At 38.0% G+C, this 25799-nt stretch overlaps 1 protein-coding gene across 4 annotated transcripts in view; it reads left to right on the plus strand.

Moving 5' to 3' along the window:
* The window catches only part of LOC150076258 (solute carrier family 41 member 1-like), a 192990-nt gene that overhangs the window by 158456 nt on the left and 8735 nt on the right, over positions 1-25799 (plus strand). For 3 of the 4 annotated variants that reach the window (XM_090387760.1, XM_090387762.1, XM_090387761.1), the window contains one exon: positions 21914-22062. The exons of the other annotated variant lie outside the window; for it this stretch is intronic. In XM_090387760.1, coding sequence (XP_090243886.1) covers positions 21914-22062 — 149 coding nt within the window. The remainder of the gene's footprint in view (positions 1-21913; positions 22063-25799) is intronic. 4 annotated transcript variants of the gene reach the window in all.

The raw sequence follows: 25799 nt of genomic DNA on the forward strand, positions 1-25799 counted from the left end.
GGAACATTTGGGTGCTTTCTACAATATTCGAGTATGTTCTGAAACATTCTAGAACATTGTTATATTCGGAAGAAAGGTCAAGATGTTTCTGGAACTTTTGATGGATTTCTCTAGAAACGTCTCTACTAGTATATATGCGAGAAGATTCTGCACCAAGCAAGCATTATCATGTTTCAGAGAGTGAGTGGTGAGCAAGTGTTTTAGTGAATTAGTGTTTGTAACCAAGTGTTGTGTGCATTAGTGTAAATCATGAACTGTGTTTAAATTAGAAATAAAATTCCAATTTCTTAGTTGTGTTCTTATGTGTATGTACCTCAACTGCGACGACCTCTGTAGCCAAGTAGTCAGGAGCGGGAGTGCAGTAGCACACGCTCTTTGAGTAGAACAAGGTACAAGTTCCCCTGACTGCTAAATGTGCTTGATCTGCCAACCTGCACTGGACCAGAGTGGCAGATTATGGTCCATTTCCCTCAACATGAATCATTGAGGATTCCATCTTGCAGTGGATTGATAATGGCTGTAGTTATGCAGTATATGAGATATATCGTATTCTTGCCAAAATAAGCCTGAAAGCTTTTGCTACATTTGCAGAGAGGTGTTTATAAATTTTAGCGGACGCCACTGTCACAACCTGTGAGAAAAGCTCATGAACTCTATTTTGGATGTAAGGTTGGAGATCACGATGAAGAATGTGCTCCAAAGATTTCCTGTAACCCTATGTTCAAGGACATTAACATGCTGGCTTAGATGTAGTTATAACTTGATGCCTTTTGCTGTTCTGGTGATGTGGTGGGAATCTCGAAATCACATAAACAATTTTTACTTTTACATGACTGGTTTTTCTGGGAAATCCAAACATAAAGTAGAGTATCCTAACACAGCTTCTGCTGTAAGGCCACTTCTCATTATGATATAATGCCAGTGCCAAAGCCACCAGAAACTTATGGAATTCGTGTTGGAATTCAGGATTGGAAAAGGAGTCTCCAGAAGATGCAGAACCCAGAACGAGTACAGATCCAGAATTTTCAGCTCTTGGTACTGCAAGCTGCATCTAATCACTTGGGCAGAATTGAATAATTTGGTCACAGATTTGGACCTCTCCAAAACCAAGGCTAAATTACTAGGATCACAGCTTCAGCAGTGGAATCATTTTGAAAAAGGTGTCTTTTTATAGGAAGAGGCATTCTAACACCTATTACTCCATGGATGACGCTTTGGTTTACTGTAATAATGTCCAGGAATTAATGAAAGAATTACATCTGGAGCTCTTCCCTGAGCAGTGGAGGCTTTTCATTGATTCATCTAGGTCAGTTTGAAAGCAGTTTTACTCCATAATGGAAATAAGCATCCACTAATAATACCATTGGCCCATGCAATTCATGAGAGAAATGTACGAGAACCTACAGGTTCATTTGCAAAAAAATATGCTATCAAGAATACAAATGGAATATCTGTGTCGACCTAAAAAGTGGTAGCTTTGCTGACTGGGTTGCAGGGTGGATACACTAAATACTGCTGCTTTTTGTGTGAGTGGGACAGCCGAGCAAAGGACTGCCACTACAGGGTAAAAAAATGGCCAGACCGTTCAGAACCTACACCAGGCTAAAAAAATGTAGCACATCAAGCTGAGTTTGATAAAAAAAAATATTTGTGAACACAATGGAGGAAAACAGAAAAAGATTTTCCTGTTTGAGGCAAAAATTTCCTTGAATCAATGAAGCCAAGATAAGAGAGGGAATTTTTGTGGGTCCTCAGATCAAACTATTCAAAGATGAGGAATTCACTAAAAAATTAAATACTACAGAAATAAGAGCCTGGAAGGCATTTTAGACGATGAGAAATCACAAAATTATAGTGAAATTATGGATGAGCTAATTTTAGCATACAGAGAGTTGGGATGCAATATGTTGTTAAAGCCGAATTTGGTGAAAGGTTACACCAAGATATTTCTCAAATTGAAAAAAAAATACCAGTGAAAATGGAGTCCAAATATGTTGAAATCTCATACAGGTTACACTATTGGACAATTATAAAAGGCCAAAAATGACAAAATAAGTATTTTGTTATCAGATAATCATTTTTGTAAATAGAATAAGGTTAATAGACCCATTGTTTAATATTTAGTATTGTATCTAACATTTTATTAAAATATATTAAATCATTTTTACTAGAAACTTAGTTTTTGACTTTAATCCCTTCTCCCTTAAAATTGGTGGGTGTTACAGCAATATGGTTTCCATATTTAAATTCAGCAATGTCAAATCTATGAGAATCATCCTGAATTTTAAACAGGTAGTGAAAAAAAAAATTTTTTTTTTTTTTTTTTTCCTGATTAGCATTATTTTTGGATTTATACACAAGCTAATATATAAAACAGCATGACAAAACAGTTTAAAGGCCTCTAATGCAATATTTCTTTCTGGAAGAAAATATTCACAGATCCTTCCAGCTGGATAATTGATACTTTTTTATTTTAGAACCTCCTTTTTTGAATTCCTTGTTTGTCCTTTTGTGGGTGGGCAGAAATGCAATCTCCAAAATGTCAGGAGAAATTTACTCCTGCTAAATACATTCTTGAAATTTTAGTTCTGTCCATCCATTCTTCAGATCAATATTTCTTTATATCAGTTTTCTTCAGGTAGCCCCATGTTAACTCCAAAAATCTCCTTTAGTTTATGTTTCCAGAGACGTTTCTTACAAAATAAGACAGTTTCCAGCTATTCCACCATATGGAATAGCTGGAAACTGTCTTATTTGTAAGAGTCCCCCCCCCCTCTATAAATTACATTTTTAAGAGTTTAATTTTTTTCCCCTGATCAATTTCTTCAGGAAGGTTTATCAATTTCACCATCAGAAAGGCCTTCACTATATTGTGAATGGAAAAAATAATGCCACCTGTCATTAACAGTTGAACTTATGCATCAACTTTAATTTTCAGATTGTTTTTATGAAGTATAAATGGATGGCAGTACAGCAGGAAAACAGAATTTATAATCAGAAATGCCAGTAGTCATGCCAGTTTTCCACATTAGACTTGAAGGATGAAAAAAAAAAACACCACCTGCCATTAACTATTGAATATAAACATCAATTTAGTTTTCCAGATTGTTATATGAAATATAAATAAATAACAGTACAGTACACCAAAAAAAAACAAATTTCATACTCAGAAATGCCGACAGTTGCACTGGTTGAGACACTCAGATATCAATGGGTGGGGTGGGGGACACAACTGCCTGCTGTTAACAATTGAATACAAACACACATTTAGTTTTTCAGATTCTTTATATGAAGTATAAATAGATTGTAGTACAATAATTGAGTGTATAGCAGGAAAACAATTCTATAATCGGAAATGGTCACGTTCTCTGACTGAAAAAAAATGTGCTTATTAATTGAATATAGACATTAATAAACACGGATTCGGATTTAACTTTTCAGATTGTTTATACGAAATGTAAATAGTTGTTAGTACAATAGTTGTGCTGGTACAACTGGAAAATAAATTCTGTTATTGGAAATGCTTGGGCACTCTGGATGCAAAGTTGGACTGGAATTTTATGATGTTCCACCGGGTATAACATTTGACTTTAAAAAAAAAAAAAAAAAAAAAAAGGAGTTAATTGCTACTGCTTGCCTATATTAATTGATATTAATAATATTAATTGATTAATATTATAGCCTTTCTGGACACTAATGGATATGTGCACTGTAACTTTAATACAAACATGTTTGAAAAGTGAGACTTATCAGTTATATGCTTTCAAATTTGAATTGTAAATAAACATAATTTTATTAGTTTCACAGTTAGTTAGTTAGTTTTATAATATGAAGTGTTTCAGAAAAAAGCAAGTGAAGTGGAACTTTTGATTCACTTACCTTTTTTGGGCCACCCTGTATACAAGATGTTTCATAACATGTGTGCCATACTTTCAGGATCAATTCAGGGCCTAAAAATGGTGAAGTTTATATAAACAGTTGCTTGAAATTGCTTTGCTTCTGAGTTATCGCCCCTTTTTTATTCTCTATGGAGGCAAAGTACATTAGAACAGCATAGGTAGATAGGTATAAAAGTTGCTTACTGTTCCAATGCACACAGCCAGAATTTATTTTGAAATATTTTACTGTTCATAATTGTAACTTTTTATTGTAAAAGTAGTGCAATATCATAGCAACTTGTTGTGAAGGTATTCACAATATGAGATATAACTTAAAATGATGCTGCTTTGCTAATATTCTGTTCATTCAGATTTGGCTATATATTATTGATGCTTTCATACTATACTTATACATAGGCTAGACTTTTCCATAGCTTGAGGCTTACGCCCTAAACGCTTTATAAATCATTCCTTAAAAAATTGGAACTGGGTTCTTCAGTTAATTTTGAGGCAAAACAAAGACTTAAGCAATCAGCAATAATTCCTGCCCATACATTAATACTAAATAGTTTCTGGTGCCTTGACTGGATGATAGCATGCATATTCTTTTCTGTAGTGATAGGTGATGTGAAAAGTGAAAACTGATCACTAATTCTTGTGAAGAATTGGTGACCTCATTAGAAAACACAGAAAACATGGAGAGTAGAAAAAGAGAATCACAAGCACACCGTTGTAGGAACCAAGTACAAAAAGTTGCTTGTGGGAAGTCATCAGGTTTAGTAAAGGCCTTAAAGCTGTTGTTTGTGTAAAATTCTATGCGTAGTTCCATGTTCTCTGCTGCTATCACCACAGGGATTTTTCTCCCTGTGAAATTCAGGACCTGTTCCTCCAACCTAGCAGTTTTAGCACTGATTGGTCAACAACCACCTGAAACTCGCTTGTCAAATAACCCTGTAACTGCAAGGTGCTCACCTCTTCTCTGAAAGGTCTTATTTGGCAGATGGCAATTTGGAAATAATTCCACGTACAGATATTTTGCTGTGTTATATTCATCAAGTACATACCTGAGATGTATGTGTGTCATTTTTTTTGGTTTGAATAAACCTCCATTCTCATTTCAAATGCATGCTATCACTTAACAGCAACAACTAAAAAATTTCCCCCTTCCAATGAACTGCACAAGTTGCCCATGATATTGCACTACTTCGAATAATAAGTAATGCTTCACCTGAGGAGAAGACTAATGTTCATGCAACTCGTTGTGAAGGTATTCACAATATGAGATATAACTTAAAATGATGCTGCTTTGCTAATATTCTGTTCATTCAGATTTGGCTATGTATTATTGATGCTTTCATACTATACTTATACATAGTCTAGACTTTTCCATAGCTTGAGGCTTACGCCCTAAACGCTTTATAGTCTAAATAAATCATACACCATCAGGCATCTCTCATATTGTGGAGTTAAACTTCATAACTGTTTTGCTATCATTGCATCACTCGGGTACCTACCCACCCACCGAAGAAGGGCCAAATAGCCCTGAAATGGTGCCGTCTGGATGGTGGTATCCATCTGAGAACAAGCAACATTAGTCCTCTCCTCAAGTGAAGCGTTACGTATTCGAAGTAGTGCAATATCATGGCAACTCGTTGAAGGTATTCACAATATGAGATATAACTTAAAACAATGCTGCTTTTCTAATATTCTGTTCATTCAGATTTGGCTATGTATTATTGATGCTTTCGCACTATACTTATACATAGGATGATTTATGTGATTCATTAGATGAAGTTCCTCTTTCTGTCTGATGGACGTGAGCACTCCACCTAATTTTAGATGAGTAGCCAGAGACTATTTGGATGAACATTACCCATTACCTTGATAAATGGATAAGTCAAGGAGGCCCTTTTACATGACCTGCTCTTGCTTATCCCCAAGCCCTGAATCCAATCAATTTTTTATCTGTGGGGTTACCTTAAATCTGTGGGTTATGCAACAACATTGGAATGAATTGAATGCCTCACTGTGTGTAGAACAAGGATGCCAGCAAATCTGAACAATACCAGGAATTTGAATGCATCAAGCAGTTCATGACAAGGGATGTTTCAAGTACAGGATGATAATTTTGAAAACACTTACTTTCAAGGTGAGGTAAAGAAAACAATGAAGAAAATTGATAAACTTTTTGTTTTCAGCCCCTGAAATCATCTGAAAGTATGGCCAACATTCTGCAAAACACCCAGTATATTCCCTCTCCTCAAGAATAAATCAGACTATCACATTTTTATAAAGATGGACTGCTATTGTTAATGCAACTTCATGAAAACAAAGTGCCATATGATAATGTACAATTTAATATATAATTTGCATTAACTAGTAAGTTAATGCAAAGTAACTTTCAAAGTTAATTTGCATTAACTTTGAAAGAAAAATAAGCATTGAGTATTAGACACTACTACCCACAGGAATGTGTAGTACTCACAGAAAACTCAATCTTCAGGCAAGCTGTATTTTCTGACAATTTGAAATGAAATAATTAGGAGAATTAATCATTCACAAATAAATTGCACAACACCCACTAATGCCATGACTCCAGGACAAATTGAAATTATGTACTAAGCACATGATTGATATTCTCCACAATAAACACTAAGAATAAAATGGATATACACTATACAATCAAAACATTATGAACACATATCTAATAGTCCATGCCTTGCCACGTGGCAAGGCATGGACCTTAATAAGGCCTCGAATGTGCAGGAAGTAAGTTGCATCACATTGCATCTTGTAGATCTCTGACAGTCCATGGTGGAGGATCCAAATGCCTGAACTGTTGATCCACTAATCCCAAAGGTGTTCTATCAGATTCATATCCAGTGAATTCAGCAACTAAGGTAGCACCTGGAAGTTGCTTTTGTGTTCAGTGATCCACTCTCGAACAACATCGGCAGTGTGTCAGGGCATATTATCCTACTAGAACACACCTGCGCCATCTGCGAAGTCACCACGAAGAAGTGTTACCTGATCAGCCACAATGGATAGGTAATTTTTAACATTCAGAGTGCAGTGTGGGGGTATGAGAGCTCTAAGAGATTTCCAGGAAACATCCCTCCATTCCATTTTGGGATGTTTTCCTGACATCAGAGTGATTCCTCTTCACAGTTTGTTGCCATACCCTCAATTTACTGTTCACACAGCATAGCAGGAAACATGATTCAACGAAAAAGGCAACTTTTCCCCCCAGTAATCAGTGGTCCAGTGATGTCATTCAGATACAAAATTTAGGCTTTGTTGGCAATTGGTGGCCTCAGGCTTGGGTACCTTGAATCTGGTGGCCCATATGGAGGAGGATTCAATGGATTGTGGTCTTGGAAGCATTGCCAGTCATCCCCTGGTTGAAGTCCATGATCTACTGTTTTCACCATGGCCATCAGTGAGGTGAGCGTGTGCATTTGCCTGTTGATTACTGCTCCGTCTATCCTTGGAACACCTTAACTATGGCATTCTGCAAACAGCCAACAAGATTTGTAGTGTCCAATAATACTTCCATCCTTCAACCATTTCCCACCAAATTACCTTTTTCTAAGTCTTTCAGATTGGGTCCTTTGCCCATGTTGATCAAGTATTTTGTGTAGACCACATGCCACAAACCTGAAAAAAACAACACAAAAAAAAAAAAAACACGTTCAGTATCACATGTACTGGTTCTTACCATGACACATATGCCACCAGGTGGGGAGGAATGGCCAATTGCTAAAGCCAGCAAATGTTTTCATTGGACTGTGTACATGAATTTATGTGCCTGTTTGGATCGGGGTGGAAGATGTTTGAAATCTAGAAGAAACAAATTTTCCATAAAACCACAGATGAATGGAAAACGCTGATAGGTGTGTACATGTTCCTTATGGTGCACTATAGCCATAGCAACTAATGCACCAATAAACAACCATACCACACACATACACATGTTCCTTATAATTTACCTGCAAAATTTCAGTTAGGGACAGACCTTTGCTGAGATATTCAACATTGAAATATATATTATGCAGGATAATCCATGTATCATGCAACCCATTGGTCAGTGGTACTTACTTGCCAAAGCAACTGTAGCAATAGAGCATTTGGAGTCATTGGATACGAATTAAATTTTGTTCATACAGTGTTACAGAACTTTTTTAACAGTTTTAATATAGCAATGGTTATGAGTGACCTAACCTAACAGGTCACATATAGAATGACTATTGAACATTAATTGTTGGTTAATGGCTGAAACTTTCAGTATCTTCCAGAATATAGCATTAGTAGAGGCATTTGATGCAAGAAAGTAAGCTTATGCAGCATCAGCCAATAAATAAAAAATAACCACTTCCACTTCACCCTTCTGTTCATTCGACATACCTGTCCAGCTGAGCCTTAAACTTATTTAGGCTATCAACTTCCACGACAAGGGATGGAAGTCTGTTCCACCTACCAACCACCCACCCACTGGCTAAAGGCAAATTTCCGCACATCTATCCTACATCTGTCTTTCCTCAATTTGAATTTATGCCCTCTCAGGTGATTATTCTGAGCAAGAGGAAGAATCCCATCAGCATTGAGCATGCTCAAACCATTCAAGGCTTTATACACCTCTATCAGATCACCTCGCTGGTGCCTAGTCTCCAGACACTGTAATTTGCAAAAGTTAAGCCTTTCTTCATAAGAGCACTGCTTTGATCCATTCACTAATCTTGTTGCCCTTCTCTGTACTCGTTCCAGCAGCTCTACATCCTTCTTGAAATGAGGCCTCCAGGCCTGTATGCAGTACTCTAGGTGTGGCCTGACCATTGCCTTATACAAGGGAATAATCACCTCCTTATCCCTGCTAGAAAAATTCCTATATATCATTTACAAAACACCATGAGCTACTCTTGCAGCCTGTCTGCACTGCCCAGAGAACTTCATATCTACCTGCACAACCACCCCAGATCTATTTCATTCTCTACCACTGTCAGTGTAGTACCACAGAGTTGATACGTTGCTCTGGGGTTGCTGTTTCCCATATGTAGTACTTTACATTTGTGAATGTTAAACTTCATTTGCCACCTCTCAGCCCATCTGCTCAACCTTTCCAGATCCTGTTGCAGCAGCATAGTGTCAGTAGTGTGCTTGACAACCCTGCCAACCTTCGTATCATCTGCATACTTGGACATTAAGCTTGATATACCATCATCAATATCATTTATAAATACAGAAAACAATAATGGACCCAATACTGAACCCTGAGGGACTCCACTAATAACATTTGTCCACGATGAGCAGTGTCCATTGATTACCACTCTCTGTCTTCTCCCCCTCAACTACCCCTTTATCCATAGCAGCAATTTGCCTCCAATGCCACACTGCTCCAATTTGTGCAGCAGTCTTCCATGTGCAAGAGTATCAAAAGCCTTTCTAAGATCCAAGTATATAATATAACCCCGGGGGCTCACATCTGGTGAGTATGGGTTTGGCACACCCAGGGTCCTGAGCTAGATATCATCATTCTTCTCTTTCTTGGTGATTCCCTTCTACTTTTGACTCTCTCTCTCTCTCTCTCTGTCTCTCTCTCTCTCTCTCTCAGGGTAACTTGGGAATTTTTTTTTTTTTCCTTGTGCAGAATAAGCCTCAGGCTTCCTTGCACCATATGGCTAATAATAATAATAATAATAATAATAATATCAAAAAAGTTATTCCCTGCATCCAGTTCTTTTGTGACTGCATCATAGTATCCAATCAGATTGGTCAGGCAAGACTTCCCCTTAACAAAACCATGCTGTGTCCGGGCTATAACTGATGTCTTGTCTAGATGATCCTGCAGTGCTTCTTTAACCCAGTGCCTCCATTAATTTTCTGGGAACAGAAGTTAAACTCACAGGTCTATAATTACTTGTGTCAGCCTTTGATCCTCCTTTGTGAATTGGGGTCACATTTGAACATCTCCAGTCCATGGGTACCTCTCCTGAGTCCAAGGAAGCTCTCATAATTATGGCTAAGGGTTTGCTTACTTCCTTTGCTGCCTCCTTTAATATAACTGGATAGATCCCATCCACCCCAGGTGCCTTTCTAGTGTTTATCTTCAACAATTTCTCCTCCACTTTACTCTCAGTTATTACAAAGTTCTCTAGATTATTGCCAGAGTTGAATACACCTCTGGCATTCCCCTCGCTGAATAACTCCTCATGTGTGAATGTCGATGCAAAATATTCATTTAGTTTGTTAGCTACCTGAGCAGGATCATCAACAGTTGGCCCATCGATATCAAGTGGACCAAACTGATTCATCCGCTTCCTTCTAGGGTTTACATAAGTAAAGAACTCTTTGCTGCTTTTCTTTGCATCCCTTGCCAAAGATTTCTCGTAATCTGCCTTTGCCTGCCTAACCTCCTTTGTAACTTGGTTACAGATCAACTTGTATCTATGATAGGCTTCTGTGTCGCATGTTAATTTGTATGTATTCCATGCATTTTTCTTCTCTGCCATATGTCTCATTAGTTCATCTGACATCCATTTAGGCCTAAACCTTGAACAATATTTCTTAGTTGGTATGTAAAGCCTAGTAGCTTCCAAGATAAGTTCTTTGAATGCTTCCCATTTTGAATTTGCTGTTGGTAACATCATCAGTTGGTCCCACTGTATAGAATTTAAATACTGTCTCAGTCCATCGTAGTCGCCTTTACGAAAGCAATAACCCTTCCCTTTACCCCTAATGGTAGTTACCTCCTTGATAAATCCCACTTCAGCACACTGTGATCACTGCCTCCTAGTGGTTCCTTTATATGCAGATTCTTAATGCACGAAGAATCACTACTGATAATCAAATCAAGAGTATTACTCCCTCTAGTTGCCTCCCAAACATGCTGATGTAGAAAACAATCATCCAATAAATCCACAAAAGCCTTGCTAGTGTGTGAGTGACCAGCCCCCAAATTCCAGTCAATATCTGGGAAATTAAAATCCCCTATTATAAGACTCTCTGATTTACTGGCCCACTCTATTTTCCTGTACAGTTTCTTATTATACTCATCCGAATCATTAGGCCTATAGCATACTGGCCCCGGGTGCCAAGCGTTTCCGTGGCCAAGTGATTCTCGTGTGATTAAAGAGCGTTTTTTGGTAAGCGACTAGGTTCTCTTTTGTTTTCTCCCTTACTTATTAAACCTTTTCATTAAGCAGCTTCATTTTCTTAAAAACACTTAAGAAGTGAGCCCAGAAGAAGGAAAGTACCTTTTTCTTTAATTTAGTACTTCTACTAACTGAACTAACCTCTATGCTTGGCCACAAGCGGCACTACTCCTGCCTCGCCGTGGCGGGGCGGGTAACCTGGGTGGTAAAGGTAAACCCCCAGGGCCAAAAAATAGTTATCCACCTTTACAGCCATTGAGCTCAAGACAAGAGATTTCCGACATTGACCATGACTGTGTTCACCCAAAAAGGCTTCGAAGGGAAGCAATATGTCAAAATGATATACTGAATTTCTTGGTGGTACATTCGTTATCTGCCTATCCTGTAGGCAAGTTATCTTGATACAAAAGTGTTTAGAGTCTATTGCAGGGTCACCAAAAATGGTGAAGCGACTACAATCCGGAGACCTCCTGATCAAAACAGCCACCTCAAAACATTCTGAGCGGCTGTTAAATACAACATCTTTTGGGGGGGGCTGACAGTATCAGTTACTCCCCACAGAACCTTAAATTCATCAAGAGGTGTGATCAGTGAGCGGGACCTAATTTCAGTCTCCGAAGAAGAACTACTCCAAGAACTTAGGCAAAAGGTAACAAGTGTAAAAAGAATCATGAGTAAAAAAGATGGGAATCTAACTCCAACTAGAACCATCATTTTAACATTCAGTACTCCAGACTTACCATCCTCAATCAAAGCTGGCTATTTGAATTGCTGTATTAGACCATATATTCCGAATCCCGTTCGTTGCTTCAAATGCCAGAAATATGGTCATTCACAGCAGGCATGTAGAGGTGACTCCATCTGTGCCATATGCGGATCTAAAGAACATACTCAAGCTGATTGCTCAGCGGCAAACCCTGCGTGTCCAAACTGCAAGGGAAGTCGCCCTGCCTTTTCCAAATCTTGCGAGTTATGGATTATAGGGAAAAAAATTCAAAAATATAAAATAGAAAATAAAGTTATGTTTCCTGAGGCATGTAGGCAAGTTATGTTGAACATGCCTAGCAGTTGATCCTATGCTGTTCGCACTAGAAACTATGTATCTACTGGAGCACAAACAGATGTATCAATTCCGCCTAATACCTCAATGGCTAATTGGCTTAAATCTACTCTTTCAAATTCAAAAAAAGAAAATCCTCAAAATAAAACTAGCGAAGCTACAAATACCCCAATCAGTATCCCTAGTGATACTCCATCGGTCCCATATGATAGAGCAAGAGAAATCTGACACAGGTTCAAAACAAATGGAAACTCCCAACAGTATGGAAGTAGATGAGCGTTTAGATAATGGGGAACCCATTTTGGAACTCCATGCAAATGACACCATGGATTCTGTACGCCCCTATTTCCCGAAAAAAGATAAAATAAAACAAGACAGACCGAAATGCTCCACTTCTAAAAAACAGTCAGACCCATCGACCACAACTAAACTCAAATAATATCTAATATCATACAGTGGAACTGCAGAGGACTAAGATGCAATTCTGATGACATAAAAGATTTACTGATTAAATATAATCCGATAGGAGTATGTCTACAAGAAACTTTCTTATCGTCTCAAGCTTCACCAAAATTTACAAACTATACAATATATAGAAAAGACAGGATTTCGGAGTGTCCTGCTCGCGGAGGAGTAGCTGTGCTTATAAAATCAAACATACCATCCAGGCAAATTCAATTACAAACTAGTCTAGAAGCTGTGGCAGCACGTATTTCAATCGGTATATCAATTACCCTAACTTCTATATATATTTATCCCCTTCTCAACCATTTTCAAATACAGAACTTGATAATTTGGTTATGCAACAACCATCTCCAATATGCCTTTTTTGGTGACTTTTAGCCACCATCCATTATGGGGGTCACCTGTGATTGACACAAGAGGCAAATTAATAGAAACGTTCATGAATAATAACAACCTAACTATACTAAATTTTGGATCTCCCACTTATATTCACCTGTCTACAGGATCTACTTCTGCAATAGACTTGTCAATCTGTTCACAAGCAATTCTCCCAAGTATGACATGGTCAGTGCTAAACTATACTCTAAACGGTGATCACTTCCCAATCCTTTGCTCATTACAAACACGGGTAACTGCAAATCTCGAGCACCGATCCACCTGGAAGTTCAAAAAAACTGGGAGAGCTACTGTACCCAGGTCCAGTTTGACAGGAGTTATGTTCAGCAACATCCAATTGAAGACATAACTAACTACATTACCAATCAGATACTAAATGCAGCAAAAAATTCAATTCCGAAGTCACGACCTCACAAGTGCTCCCACCATAACAACAGGTGGAACACAGATTGTTCTAATGCCAAGCGTGAGAAAAACCATGCTTGAAACAAATTCCGTAAGTTTCCTACAACCAGTAATCTAATAGAATACAAAAGACTTAAAACCAAAGCAAGGCAGATTAGGAGAAAAGCCAAACGTGACTCCTGGATCTCATTTGCCTCAACTATCACCAAAGACACTGACCCACGATTCATTTGGAGAAGAATTAAAGCACTAAATGGAAAATTCACTCGACCACCCTCTCCAATACTCTGTTGGAATGGAAAGGATCTATCGGCACCTAAGGAAATCTCCAATGCGCTAGCAGAATCATTTTCTACAATATCTGCTTCTGCATCCTACTCCATCTCCTTTCAGCGCATCAAGGCAGATGCAGAACGCCGCAAAATTAACTTTTCCACACAGCTCTCACTTCCATACAATCAACCATTTAACATAACAGAACTCAAAGAATCCTTAAATAAATCTTCAAATAGTGCTGCCGGCCCAGACGACGTACATTACATCATGCTAAAACAATTACTTGAAGAGGACTTACGTACCCTATTGATCTTCTATAATCGAATCTTCTCAGAAAATGATTATCCACTTTCGTGGTGTCATTCTCACATACTTGCCATACTAAATCCAGGCAAAGACCCTTCTTTGGTTAACAATTATAGGCCAATATCTCTCACAAGCTGCATGGGGAAAATTTTTGAAAGAATGATACATACGAGGCTTACCTGGATCTTAGAAGCAGAGAACCTTTTAACAGATCATCAGAGCGGCTTTCGTAAGAACAGATCCACTCTTGATGTCCTTATCAAAGCTGAATTGAATATTCGGAATGCCTTTGTCATGAAGCAACATCTAGTCATGGTCAATTTAGATATTGAAAAGGCATTTGATACTACCTGGCGACATGATATTATTATGGACCTTTATCACCTAGAACTAAGGGGTCATCTCCCCCAGATAATTCAGAATTTCCCGCCACCGCTCTTTTCAGGTCCGTTATCAGAACGTACTGTCTACACCCCATATTCAGGAAGAAGGAGTACCACAGGGATCTATACTCAGCGCAATGTTATTTGCAATTCGAGTCAACAGCATAACTAGAGACATCCCCAAGACTGTGGAGGCTTATATGTACGCGGATGACCTCGCCATCTCCTGCCAATCTCAAAGCATGAACAAGGTGGTAGATTAGTATTAGTAATGGCTGCATGGTTCAAGAAAGCCTATGGCTTATGCTGCACCAGCCAAAAAAAAAAAAAAAAATCCGAACAAAACAATGATAAAAACAAAAAATAAAATAAATAACTAAATAATAATAATTAATAAATAAAATATATATATATATATATATAAATAAAATAAAATATAAATAAAAAGGAGATTAAACCTATCATCCCATGCGCTTCCCTTACCCGAAAGTACTATCCAGATGACCTTTGAATTTCCCCAAACTGTCGGCCTCTACCACCCATGAAGGCAACTTATTCCAGTAATTTATAACTCGCTGGCTAAAATAAAACTTCCTGCAGTCCAATCTAAACATGATCCCCCCCCGTAACTTGAATTTATGTCCCCTAGTTCTAGCATCATTTATAAGCTTGAAAATTTTGTCCTCATTCATTTTACTGATGCCTCTCAGAGCCTCAAACACCTCAATCAAATCTCCTCTAAGGTGTCTAGTTTCCAAACTCTGCAACCCACATATTCGAAGTCTTTCTTCATAAGGACGCCCTTTTGCCGATCTCACCAGGCGAGTTACCCTTCTTTGCACCCTTTCAAGAAGCTCGATGTCTTTCTTTAGGTGCGGTCTCCATACTGAACACAGTATTCCAAGTGTGGTCTAACATAAGCCTTATATAATGGGATTATCACGTCCCTATCTCTACTTGCAAAAGTTCGATAGATCATTGATAGGACACCATGGGCCTTCCTTGCAACCTGTTTACAATGCTCAGAGAATTTAATGTCTGACCATATCGTAACACCCAAGTCCCTTTCCTCCAGTACTGGGTTTAGTTGAACTCCACCAAGTGAATAAGTTTTTTTGGGATTACTGTTTCCCAGGTGTAATACCTTACACTTTGTTGGATTAAAGCACAGCTGCCATTTTTCTGACCATTCCCGAAGTCTATCTAGGTCTCTCTGAAGAAGCTCAGCTTGACAGTGATCATTAACTACTCTACCAATTTTAACGTCATCTGCAAATTTAAACATCACGCCCTCTATCCCTTCATCAATGTCAGTTATGAAAATTAAAAACAACAGTGGTCCTAATACTGATCCTTGGGGAACCCCACTTCTTACATCAACCCAATCTGAGGAATAGCCATTTATCACAACCCTCTGCCTCCTGCCCTGAAGCCATCTTTCTATCCATCTAAGGATTTTCCCAGTGATTCCAACCTGTTCCAGCTTATAAAGCAACCGCTCATGTGGGACTGAGTCAAAAGCTTTGCTGAAATCTAAATAAACAATGTCGAAATTATTCCCTAAATCCAGCTCGTGAGTGACCCTTTCGAAATAGCGAACCAGATTTGTTAAACTGATTTTCCCTTTACAAAACCATGCTGAGTATCCTTGAGAATTTCAGTTCGATCCAAATGATCCTGAATTCCACCCTTGATCATTGCCTCCATGATTTTCCCTACTACTGAAGTCAGAGTGACAGGTCGATAATTTCCAACTTCACTTTTAGAGCCACCCTTATGTATGGGAGATACATTTGCACTTTTCCAATCCAAGGGAATCTCCCCAGAGTCTAGTGATGCTCGCATAATTAGCCTCAATGGTTCAATGCACTTGCTTGCCGCCTCTCTTAAGATTATAGGGTATATTCCATCAACTCCAGGAGCCTTACTGGTCTGTAGGCTCGACCAGTAAGGCTCCTGGAGGAAACATAACAGTTTTTTCATTAAATAATCTTGCGAAATTTCAATATCATTAATTACATCATTTTTAACTTCGCTCCCACAATTTCCCATTGCCACAAAAGGCTTTTCGTTTGTAAATATCAATGCAAAATAACTGTTGAGTTCATCTGCAACGGCAGCTGGTGTATTTATTACTATCCCCTTTCCCTTACGTTAAGGTCCGATCTGGTTTGTCCTGCTCTTCTTGGCGTTTATATATGTGAAGTATTCTTTAACCCCCCTGTTTGCTCTGTTTGCTAGTGATTTCTCATAAACTGCCTTTGCCTGTCGAACCTTTTCTGTGGCTCTATTACAGATCACCTTGTAGCTGTTATAGGCTTCAGTACTTTTTATTGCTCTGTAACCTTTCCATGCCACCTTTTTCTGCTCAAGTAATGTGGCAACTTCACTATTCATCCAACTTGGAACCCTCCTTGTGGAGTATTTTTTTAATGGTATATACGCATTCAAGGCATCTGTGATTAATGTTTTAAAAGCGTACCACAGTTCAATTGTATTCAAGATGACTCTCATCCACCAGTGCAATACCACCACTTTGCTTATTGGAGGCTTAAAGTGGTGAAACCCATGTTTAGTCTCTAGAGCAAAGTTTCTGGCATCCCCCTCCCCCATACTTCTCCCTCAATCCATGCACGGTACTAAGTACTATAGGTTTTGATACCTTTCGTGTTTGGGGATTTCATAAAAAAAAAAAAAAAAAAAACATTCAGCGTCAACTCCAACTTGCCATTAACAGAATTGAATCCTGGATGTCACGCAACGGATATCGACTAGCTGAACAAAAGTCTACCACCACTCACTTTTGTAAGAAACATGCTGTCCACCACCATCCTGAATTACGGCTAAACAATTGCCCAATACCAGTAGTAAAATGCATCAGATTTCCCAGTCTGATATTAGATAGTAAGCGTAACTTCCAAGCACATATCACATATCTACGAACTACTTGTCTAAAACAGTTGAACATGCTTTGATCAGTCTCATCCATGTCGTGGAGAGTGATCGGTACTCCTTACTTCACCTCTACAAATCTCTGATCCGTTCACGCTTAGATTATGGTTCTCCCGTATATGACTCAGCTAGGAAAAGCACATTAGATCGGCTAAATGTCATCCCGCACAGTGCCCTGAGGACTGCTCTGGGTGCATTCAGGACTTCTCCCATGCAAAGTCTTTATATTGAAGCCCACGAGCCTCCATTACATCTTCATAGAAAAACATTATTGCTTTTCTATGCTTCTAAGATCCAGAGTCTTCCATCGCACGCCCAGTTGGGAGTATCTTTATCACACTCGGTGGGATTCCTTTTATGAGAATAAGCCACATGAAAATCGTCCTGCTTCACTCAGGATCAAAGATCTTATTCAGAGTTGGAATATTGATTTAGCTGATATTTTTCAGAACACAACTGCACCTGTTCCACCTTGGACGTATGTTTGTGCCTCACATGACACACATTTTCTCCAGTGGGAGAAGAATGTCATACCTCCCAATAACATGAGACAGTTGCACTCAGCTCATGCTACTCTTAACTCCGATGCCTATAAAATATATACCGATGGGTCAAAAACTGATAGTAAGGTAGGTGCTGCAACTGTTTTTCCTACATGTACAATTTCAGCCACACTACCTTTATCATGCAGTGTCTTCACTACTGAACTTTATGCCATCAAGTTAGCACTTAGTAAGATTATTGAACTTTGCATCTCACCCGCAATAATTTACACTGATTCCCTCAGTGCTATCTATGCCATAAGGAAGAATTTCTCCTCTTCTCATCCTACATTGAAAGAAATTCATTCCCAACTATTTTTCTATAGCGCGTCCAATCAGTCAATCAGCTTTTGCTGGATCCCTGGCCATTCTGGCATTCCGGGAAATGAAAGTGCAGACTTTGCCGCTAAACATCCTCAACCCACTCTCTCACAACATCCTCAGGTCCCATACACTGATTACAAGCCTGTAATTCGTAAAGCATGTTACGACAACTGGTCACAGATATGGAAAAGGAATACTAACAGCAAACTTTACCAAATAAAACAAGAACCAAAGCCGTGGCTCGCTTGCTTCAGACCAAACAGACGTGAGGAAGTGATGTTGGCAAGGCTAAGAATTGGACATACGCATCACACCCATCTCTACTTGCTATTGGGAGAAAGCCCACCTCGGTGTTCATCCTGTAACAGTCGGCTTACGGTCCGCCATTTTCTGCTTGATTGTCCCTTGCATTCAACCATCTGGTCAAACACTTTTCAATCAGTTTCCAGGCTTAATTTATTACCTGATTTATATCATATCCTAGGAAACAATGCAAATATTGAAGAACTTTTAATATACTTAAAATGTATTGGCCTATACAAAAGTATATAATTTAACAACTATAAAGATAGGGTCATGCAATTAAACGATGAATAGACACAATTTGGCCTCAGTTGCCCTTGTGTCTTTAAACCCAATAACAACAACAACATATAGCATACTACTCCTACTCTCAATTTTGATCTCCCAATGCTTATGTCACACCAAACTGACTTGACACTGCACTGTCCAGCAATGTCGACTGGCTTCACTTCCTTGGATTTTATGTATTTCTTAACTAATAGCATAACCCCTTCTCCCTTCCTATCCTTTGTGTAGACATTGTACTCCCCAAATTCCAGTTCTGCATTCCTTATATCTGTGTGACACCACGTCTCTGAAATCCCAACAATATCTGCCTTTGATGTTTTGAGCAATACCTCAAATTCATCAAATTTATTTACTAAACTCCTAGCATTAGTATACATGCGCCTGTTCTTTTTCTTAGCTATCCTAACACAACCCATGTGTTTATTTGTACCCCAATGATTCCCAGCAGTCTCTGAAATATCCTGCATCTTATTTTCCATGCTGCTGCTCATTCCAATAGAAGCAGTGCAAGAATCACTTTCACCTCTGCCAGTGGCTACTGTTAATCTATTAGTCCTTATATCCCCCCAGTCTAGCAGTTTTCCGACCCACCTAACACTGCCTCGATAGCATCAGCAAACATTCTTGCACCCTTTCTATTTAAGTGTATGCCATCCCTGTAGAAGCAGTCTCTCCTGTTAACAAGTACAGACCAGGCTGAAAAAAATATAGACAAAGTTCTGATTACTTTCAGAAGTGAAAAAATTGTTTATTTGGAATTGCACATGCTAACGATCTATCAGGTCCAGACATGACCATTTGTGTAACTATTTTTGTCTTCCATTTCATGCTACATTTGGTTTCAGCATAATGTAAACAAGTATATTTCTGAAATTTAATCATTGGTTGATTAAAAAGTGTCTGAAAAGTTTTAGGACTGATTTTATTAATCTGAACTGGTTCTGTGCCAAGTTTCATCAGTGTGTGCAAAGGCATCCTACTGGAAAGCCTTGTTTAAGTGAGTGCAGTAAAATCACGTCACGTATTCAATGGCTGAGCAGAGTGCTGATAAAATTTTGTTTTAAGGCTGGAAAAAGTGCAGCTTATGGTCATGAAGAGGTATCACAATCCAATATTTTTTGCTTGTGTGGGCAGGAAAATGTTCAGGACAATGCACAAATGATTGCCCATCCTAGTCTTGTATGGACTTGACCATCAAAAAAAAAAAAAAAAAAAATTGTTCAGCAACTGTTAATGGAAGATTTTTGCCTGTCCCTCCGAATGGTAGCAGACCAGCTTGACGTCAGCAAGGATACTGTGCATTCAATTGTTGTCAAAGATTTGGAAAAAAAAAAAAGGAGTGTGCTTGCACTTCATACCATATGCATTGATGGTGGAACAGAAGGAGGAACAAGTTGCTGCTTGTCGAGATTTGATTGAGATGACACACGGTGATCCAGGCTTTTTAAAATAATCATAAATGGTAATGGATCCTAGTGCTTTCAATATAAACCTGAAACAAAAAGACAATCAGATGCATGGGTTGGAGAAAATTTGCCGAGGCCAAAGAAACTTCAGTTCCAAAAGTCCCAAACCAAAAAAAGTTGATTTTTTTAATTGGCAAAGAGTTGTGCACAAATAATTTGTACTGGAAGGGCAGGTGGTCAACTCTGAATTTTACAAAGGAGTGATGGACAAACTGTAGAAAAGAATTCAGTGTGTTAGGCCAGACAACTAATTCAGGTGAGTGCTTCTTACTTCCTGACAATGCACCCTTACACAACGTGACCATCTTCATGCATTTTCTCACATGGAAGGACATTGCAGTGCTTCACCATCCCTGGATTGCAACCTGCTGATTATTTTCCCATCGGCATAACAAAGTGAAATTCCACCCGAAGGGGTGCCATTTTGATGTTTCAAAGATCCAAAGGAGCTAAGCAGAATTCCACGGTGCCATCCAGAAGCTGTACAATTTATGCAAAGGTGTACTGAGTTTTGAAGAATGTAGTTTGAAAGTTATATGGTAATAAATTTTTTTCCTTGGGATTTATTTTTTATGAATGTAGTCCTGAAACTTTTCAGAAACACTTTGTACATTTATTACACAAATTAATATTTTGTTTTATGTTAATTATTATACTAATTTTATTTTGTCTCCACTGTTATTGTTGATGTAAAATGGGTTTGTTTCAGTTATTACTGATATGTTTTATTCCTTTAATTAACTCTTGATTTTTGCATGCTTAACACTCTTCTGAACTGGAAAATGAAAGAGGCTAATAGCTTCATGGTTGTCCCCCCCCAGCAGCAGAATTAGAAGGTGGCCCATGGGCTGAATTTTAAAAAATTAAAAATCACATTTAATAAGTTGCAATCCACTAGTAAAAGATTAAAAGATCAGGCATTAGAGTACTTCAAATAGAATACCAGTCTGGTGCACACTGTTTGTTATGATCAGGAGCATGATCACCACCAGGTTAATTAAATTTAAATTCTGTATTCGTTTTTAATAAAGGTTTGTTATATTTCAAACTGGGTTGTGTGCCAAAAATGAAAAACAGAATAATGCCAAGATTTTAGAAGTTTAGATTCAAGATTTTAGAAGTTTATATTTCTAAAACTACCAGTTTTGGGGGTGCAAATTAATTTACAAGTTAATTTGTTTGGAAGCCACTTTTTGTTAATTTGTTTGGAAGCCACTAAATTGCATTTCCACATTAATGTGGAAATGAAATTTAGGATTGGATTTTATCATTGTTCTAAGTATTTTTTGATTTTTGGCTATATCAGTAAAAAATAAGCAGTTGTGAAAAGGCCTTGTATAATGTTATCTTGTAGGATATTGTACCTTACCTGTGGCGCCTCCGTAGCCAGGTGGGAAGGAGCAGCAGTGCGTAGCACACGCTTCTTGATTAGACCGGGGTTCGAGCCCGTCACCACCAAATATGGAGGATGCGGAAAGGTCAGGGAATGACCACCGCATATCCCGGAGCAATATGGCCTTAGTTGCTAATGCTCCTAAAAACCAAAACAACAACAATACCCTACCTGCATTATATTAGATTTGCAAAGGACTTAAATGCATTTGGTGATTACTCTAAATCATATCAAATTTTATGCTATATAGTCCATATTGATCATTGCAGTTTTAAATATGTATTTATCCTTCTAACTGGAAATTTAAGAAGTTGTTTTAATATTTCAGATGTTCACTCTAGGACTGCCCGTGTCCTTTTGTTGATGGTTGTTCCAGGTCACTTAGTATTTACCTATGGAATACGCTTTCTAAAAGCTGGCCACACTTCAGTCACTCCCATTTTTTTGTGTATCTATTTATTTGCTGCTGTACTTCAGGTAAGCATTCAAGGTGACATAGTGTTTGGGGGATGGTGCCACCTGTGGTTTCTCACAACTGTAACATAAGTACTCTTGTAAAGTATACATTATTCTGTAAAAGCCAGACAAAAGTATTGTGTGTTGTACGTGAGAAGCATTATGTTGGGTTTTGTTGTTGTGGCCTGGCTTTTGGCTGCAGGACCCCTAATGAGACCTCATGTTGCCCGCACACACTGCTAGGAAGTAACCCAGGCTGCCCATTATTTTCCGGTAGGTCCTGCCACCTAATTGCCAGACCATTCAGTGACAGGACCTAACAAAAAAACACTTTCACATTGGACAATATGAAAGTCAAGTAGGGGGGAAAATAGTAAGAAATATTGAGGCATAGAGGAAGGCATCCTCAAAATTATTATGTAGAATAAACTCCACTAGGCAATTAGGGGGAGGGAAGTCAAAAGTTAACCGACAAGAGAGTCTTTTATTGATTGCCACAATTGAAGTCATCTTTATGCTGCTTTTTTTTTTATGACAGTTTATTCCAGATTCCTTATAGATCAGTGATGGGGCTACTGAAATTTCTGCCTCAGAATTAGTTAACCTACTCTACGTATATTATGTTTTGTTGTTTTTTAAAACTACTGTGTACATGTGGTTCTAACATAATTGAAGGGGCCTTGAAAGCCAGAATATGACACATGATGTCTTGAAATAATGCTTTATATTGTTAAAGTAAAATAAAGATAACTGAGAGTTCACAAATGGACAAAAATATAGGGGTCCGGAAAATTTATCGCCCGCAATTCACTGCCAGCAATTAATCGCTAGCAGTTTACCACCGCGTCAGTTTATCGCATAAACAATTTATAGCCTACAAATGATCACTAGCATATTTTACCGTCTAGAAGCAATGAGATGTAACTAAACTAATTATAACATTAGGTATGTCATAGTACACTGCAAAAATTCAAAATGAATGTTTATGCAATCTTCAGAATCAGTCACATTGGGATAATTAATTACTAAGAAACTAATGTTTACAACAGTATGTACATTATTAATAAGAAATATTATGCGCTATACCTCTTAGATAATCAACAATATCACCCCATTCATCGTATGCACTAACAAGCCTTTTAATTTGTTCATCATAATCGCGATACTTCTTTTTTTGTTGTTGTCCGGATCACTTCCACTTAAATATTGTTCAATGCTCATTTTGTTAATACTTTGTTCTTTTTTAATACAATCAATAAATTTCCAAATGTTGGGATGATAAGCAGCGACTTGTTCCTCAAATCTTCTATGCCACCCTTCAACAGAATTATTTGTTCTTGGTAATCCTTCAAGAACAAGCTGGTGTACGTTCCACATTTCATGGGAATACTTTGGTGGTCGACGAAGATGTCGTCTGGTTGGGCGTCCAATCCATGTATCCTCAAAATAATCAACAACTTCTTGCAATTCTGGAGGAAAAACACCATTTTCACACAAATGTTCAAAACAACCGTCACAATAGGAGTGGGCACAAATGCAATTGCTGCCAAAATTCGCATATTTAAAGCAAAATTAGCATCAGTTTCATAACGTTGTTTCAATCCATTATTCTGAATGGAACGAAAAATACATTGTGAAAAGTGAAAAAAACAACCCCGTTGCGAAGCGTCAGGAAAAACTCTTCTGCAAGCATTCATCATCACCGTCTCAAAATCTATAGTTATTGATTGCGGGGACATACGTTTCCTCAGACTTGTTAGGCAATAATGCATAAACTAATGGAAGCGATATTTTGTCCTTGAATCCATGTATCGGATACAGCTGATAAAAAAGTAAGGGAACAGTTTTGAAAGTCCCGTCGGCATAACAGTGTTCACTTCGAACTAACAACTGCAAATTTCTTTTCGTACTGAAAATTAACATACGATTGTTCTCGGGTCCAGAATCAAATTGTAGAAACAATTCTCCATTGCATGATGTTTTATATTCTTCTGTAAAAACTATGCCTCTGTGATGCATTGGAAGAACTGGGCCATCAAAATTTCGATTTCTTATATTTCGGATCGCTCATTTCATTGTATCTACAATTGGAAGCTTCAGGGCTGCTGCTTGGCTACAGGTTCTCGAAACATTTGAAATAATACTACGAAGCGTATTATTTTTTGTTTCTGCATAAGTTCGAATGGTATCAAGAAGTTGTGCTGCCTCAGCTCCTGCTGCGTCTCCACAATGATTGTGCTCCTTCCATGTTTTAACGATGGTGTTATCTACCGTAGTAACTCGAGCGTCACATTTGGTTTTTCGGTAATTTTGACACTTCCAATAATTTTTGTTTCATTTTGCCTGTCTTTATAAAACAAATGTCCACTAAAGCACAATTTCGGTTTTCCTTTTTCTGATTTCAAAAATTCCACCGACATGATGCATTCACAAACTCAAAAGGATGAAAAATAAACTCAAAATAAGAAAATGTTGTGATTGTATGAGATTATAAACATATAAGTACCTCCCTAATCGGCATGCCCTACCCCCACTCCCCTAAAACATGCTACTAAAGTTAAAGGGATTAAGTAGGTACCTACCTAATTCCAATTTTGGAAAATAACAGGCAATTAAATTAAAGCACCTACAATGGTATGTATTTCTAGGAAATGTATAGCTAGCATATACTTCCATTTTTAGCTGCACTTAATTCTTAAATAACACCTATAGAAAAACCTTATTTTCAAAATTTTAAAATGACCAATAAATTTATATAAATTATATGTATTGCCTGGCGATAAAATATGCTAGCGATCATTTGTACGCTATAAATTGTTTATGCCGGTGCTTGTCAAAGTGGGCAATATTGCCCCCCGGGGGGCATTTGAAGGGGGAGACAGGGGGTGATAGACATGAAAGGGGGGGAGACATTGGGGCGATAGGCATGACGGGGGCGCAGATGGGGCACCATCAATGATTGGCCATTACAAGGGTTTTATGGCTTATTTAAAAAATGCTGTGCCAAATATTATTACTGTTCATTGTGTCATTCACTGTCAGCATTTAGTTGCGAAAAAACTTGGTGATCAACTGCACAATTCTCTACAAACTGTTATTACTGCTATGAACAAAATCAAAGCACATTCTTTGAATGATAGTATATTTCGAAAGCTTTGTGATCAAAACAGTGAAGATTTTGAACGATTGCTACTTCACTCAGAGGTTTGGTGGCTGTCAAAAGGCAACTGTCTCAACAGATTTTATGAACTCTTTGATAGTGTTGTCGAGTTTTTTGAAGATAGGAACAACGACCTTAGTAATGACCTCAAGAAAATGAAAACTGATATTGCTTATCTTGCAGATTTATTTACTAGATTCAACTCAATGAACTTACATTTACAAGGACAAGATGTAACTCTTATTAAGGCGAAAACTCAAATTTCAGCATTGTGAGTTGTATCAATTTCCAAATCTGTTGGAAATAGAGAAAAAAGAAAAAATAGATGATGAAACTCTCACTTTTTTTGTAATCATCTAGAAATGTTGCACAGAGATATGCAGGAAAGGTTCGAAGATCTCCTTAATTTGAAAATTCCAGATTGGGTTATAAATCCTTTTTTAAATAATGACGATGGTGAATGTTTTGTAGAAGAAGAATTGATTGAGTTACAAAATGAAGTTGAACTGAAGCCAGAATTTCAAAATTCATATCAGGAATTTTGGTTACAAAAGAAAATCCCTGACTATTATCCTGCATTGTGGGGAATCGTAAAAAA

The sequence above is a fragment of the Mastigoproctus giganteus genome, chromosome 13, assembly GCF_048544385.1.
Source record: "Mastigoproctus giganteus isolate SK-2022 chromosome 13, ASM4854438v1, whole genome shotgun sequence".
Taxonomy (NCBI): domain Eukaryota; kingdom Metazoa; phylum Arthropoda; class Arachnida; order Uropygi; family Thelyphonidae; genus Mastigoproctus; species Mastigoproctus giganteus.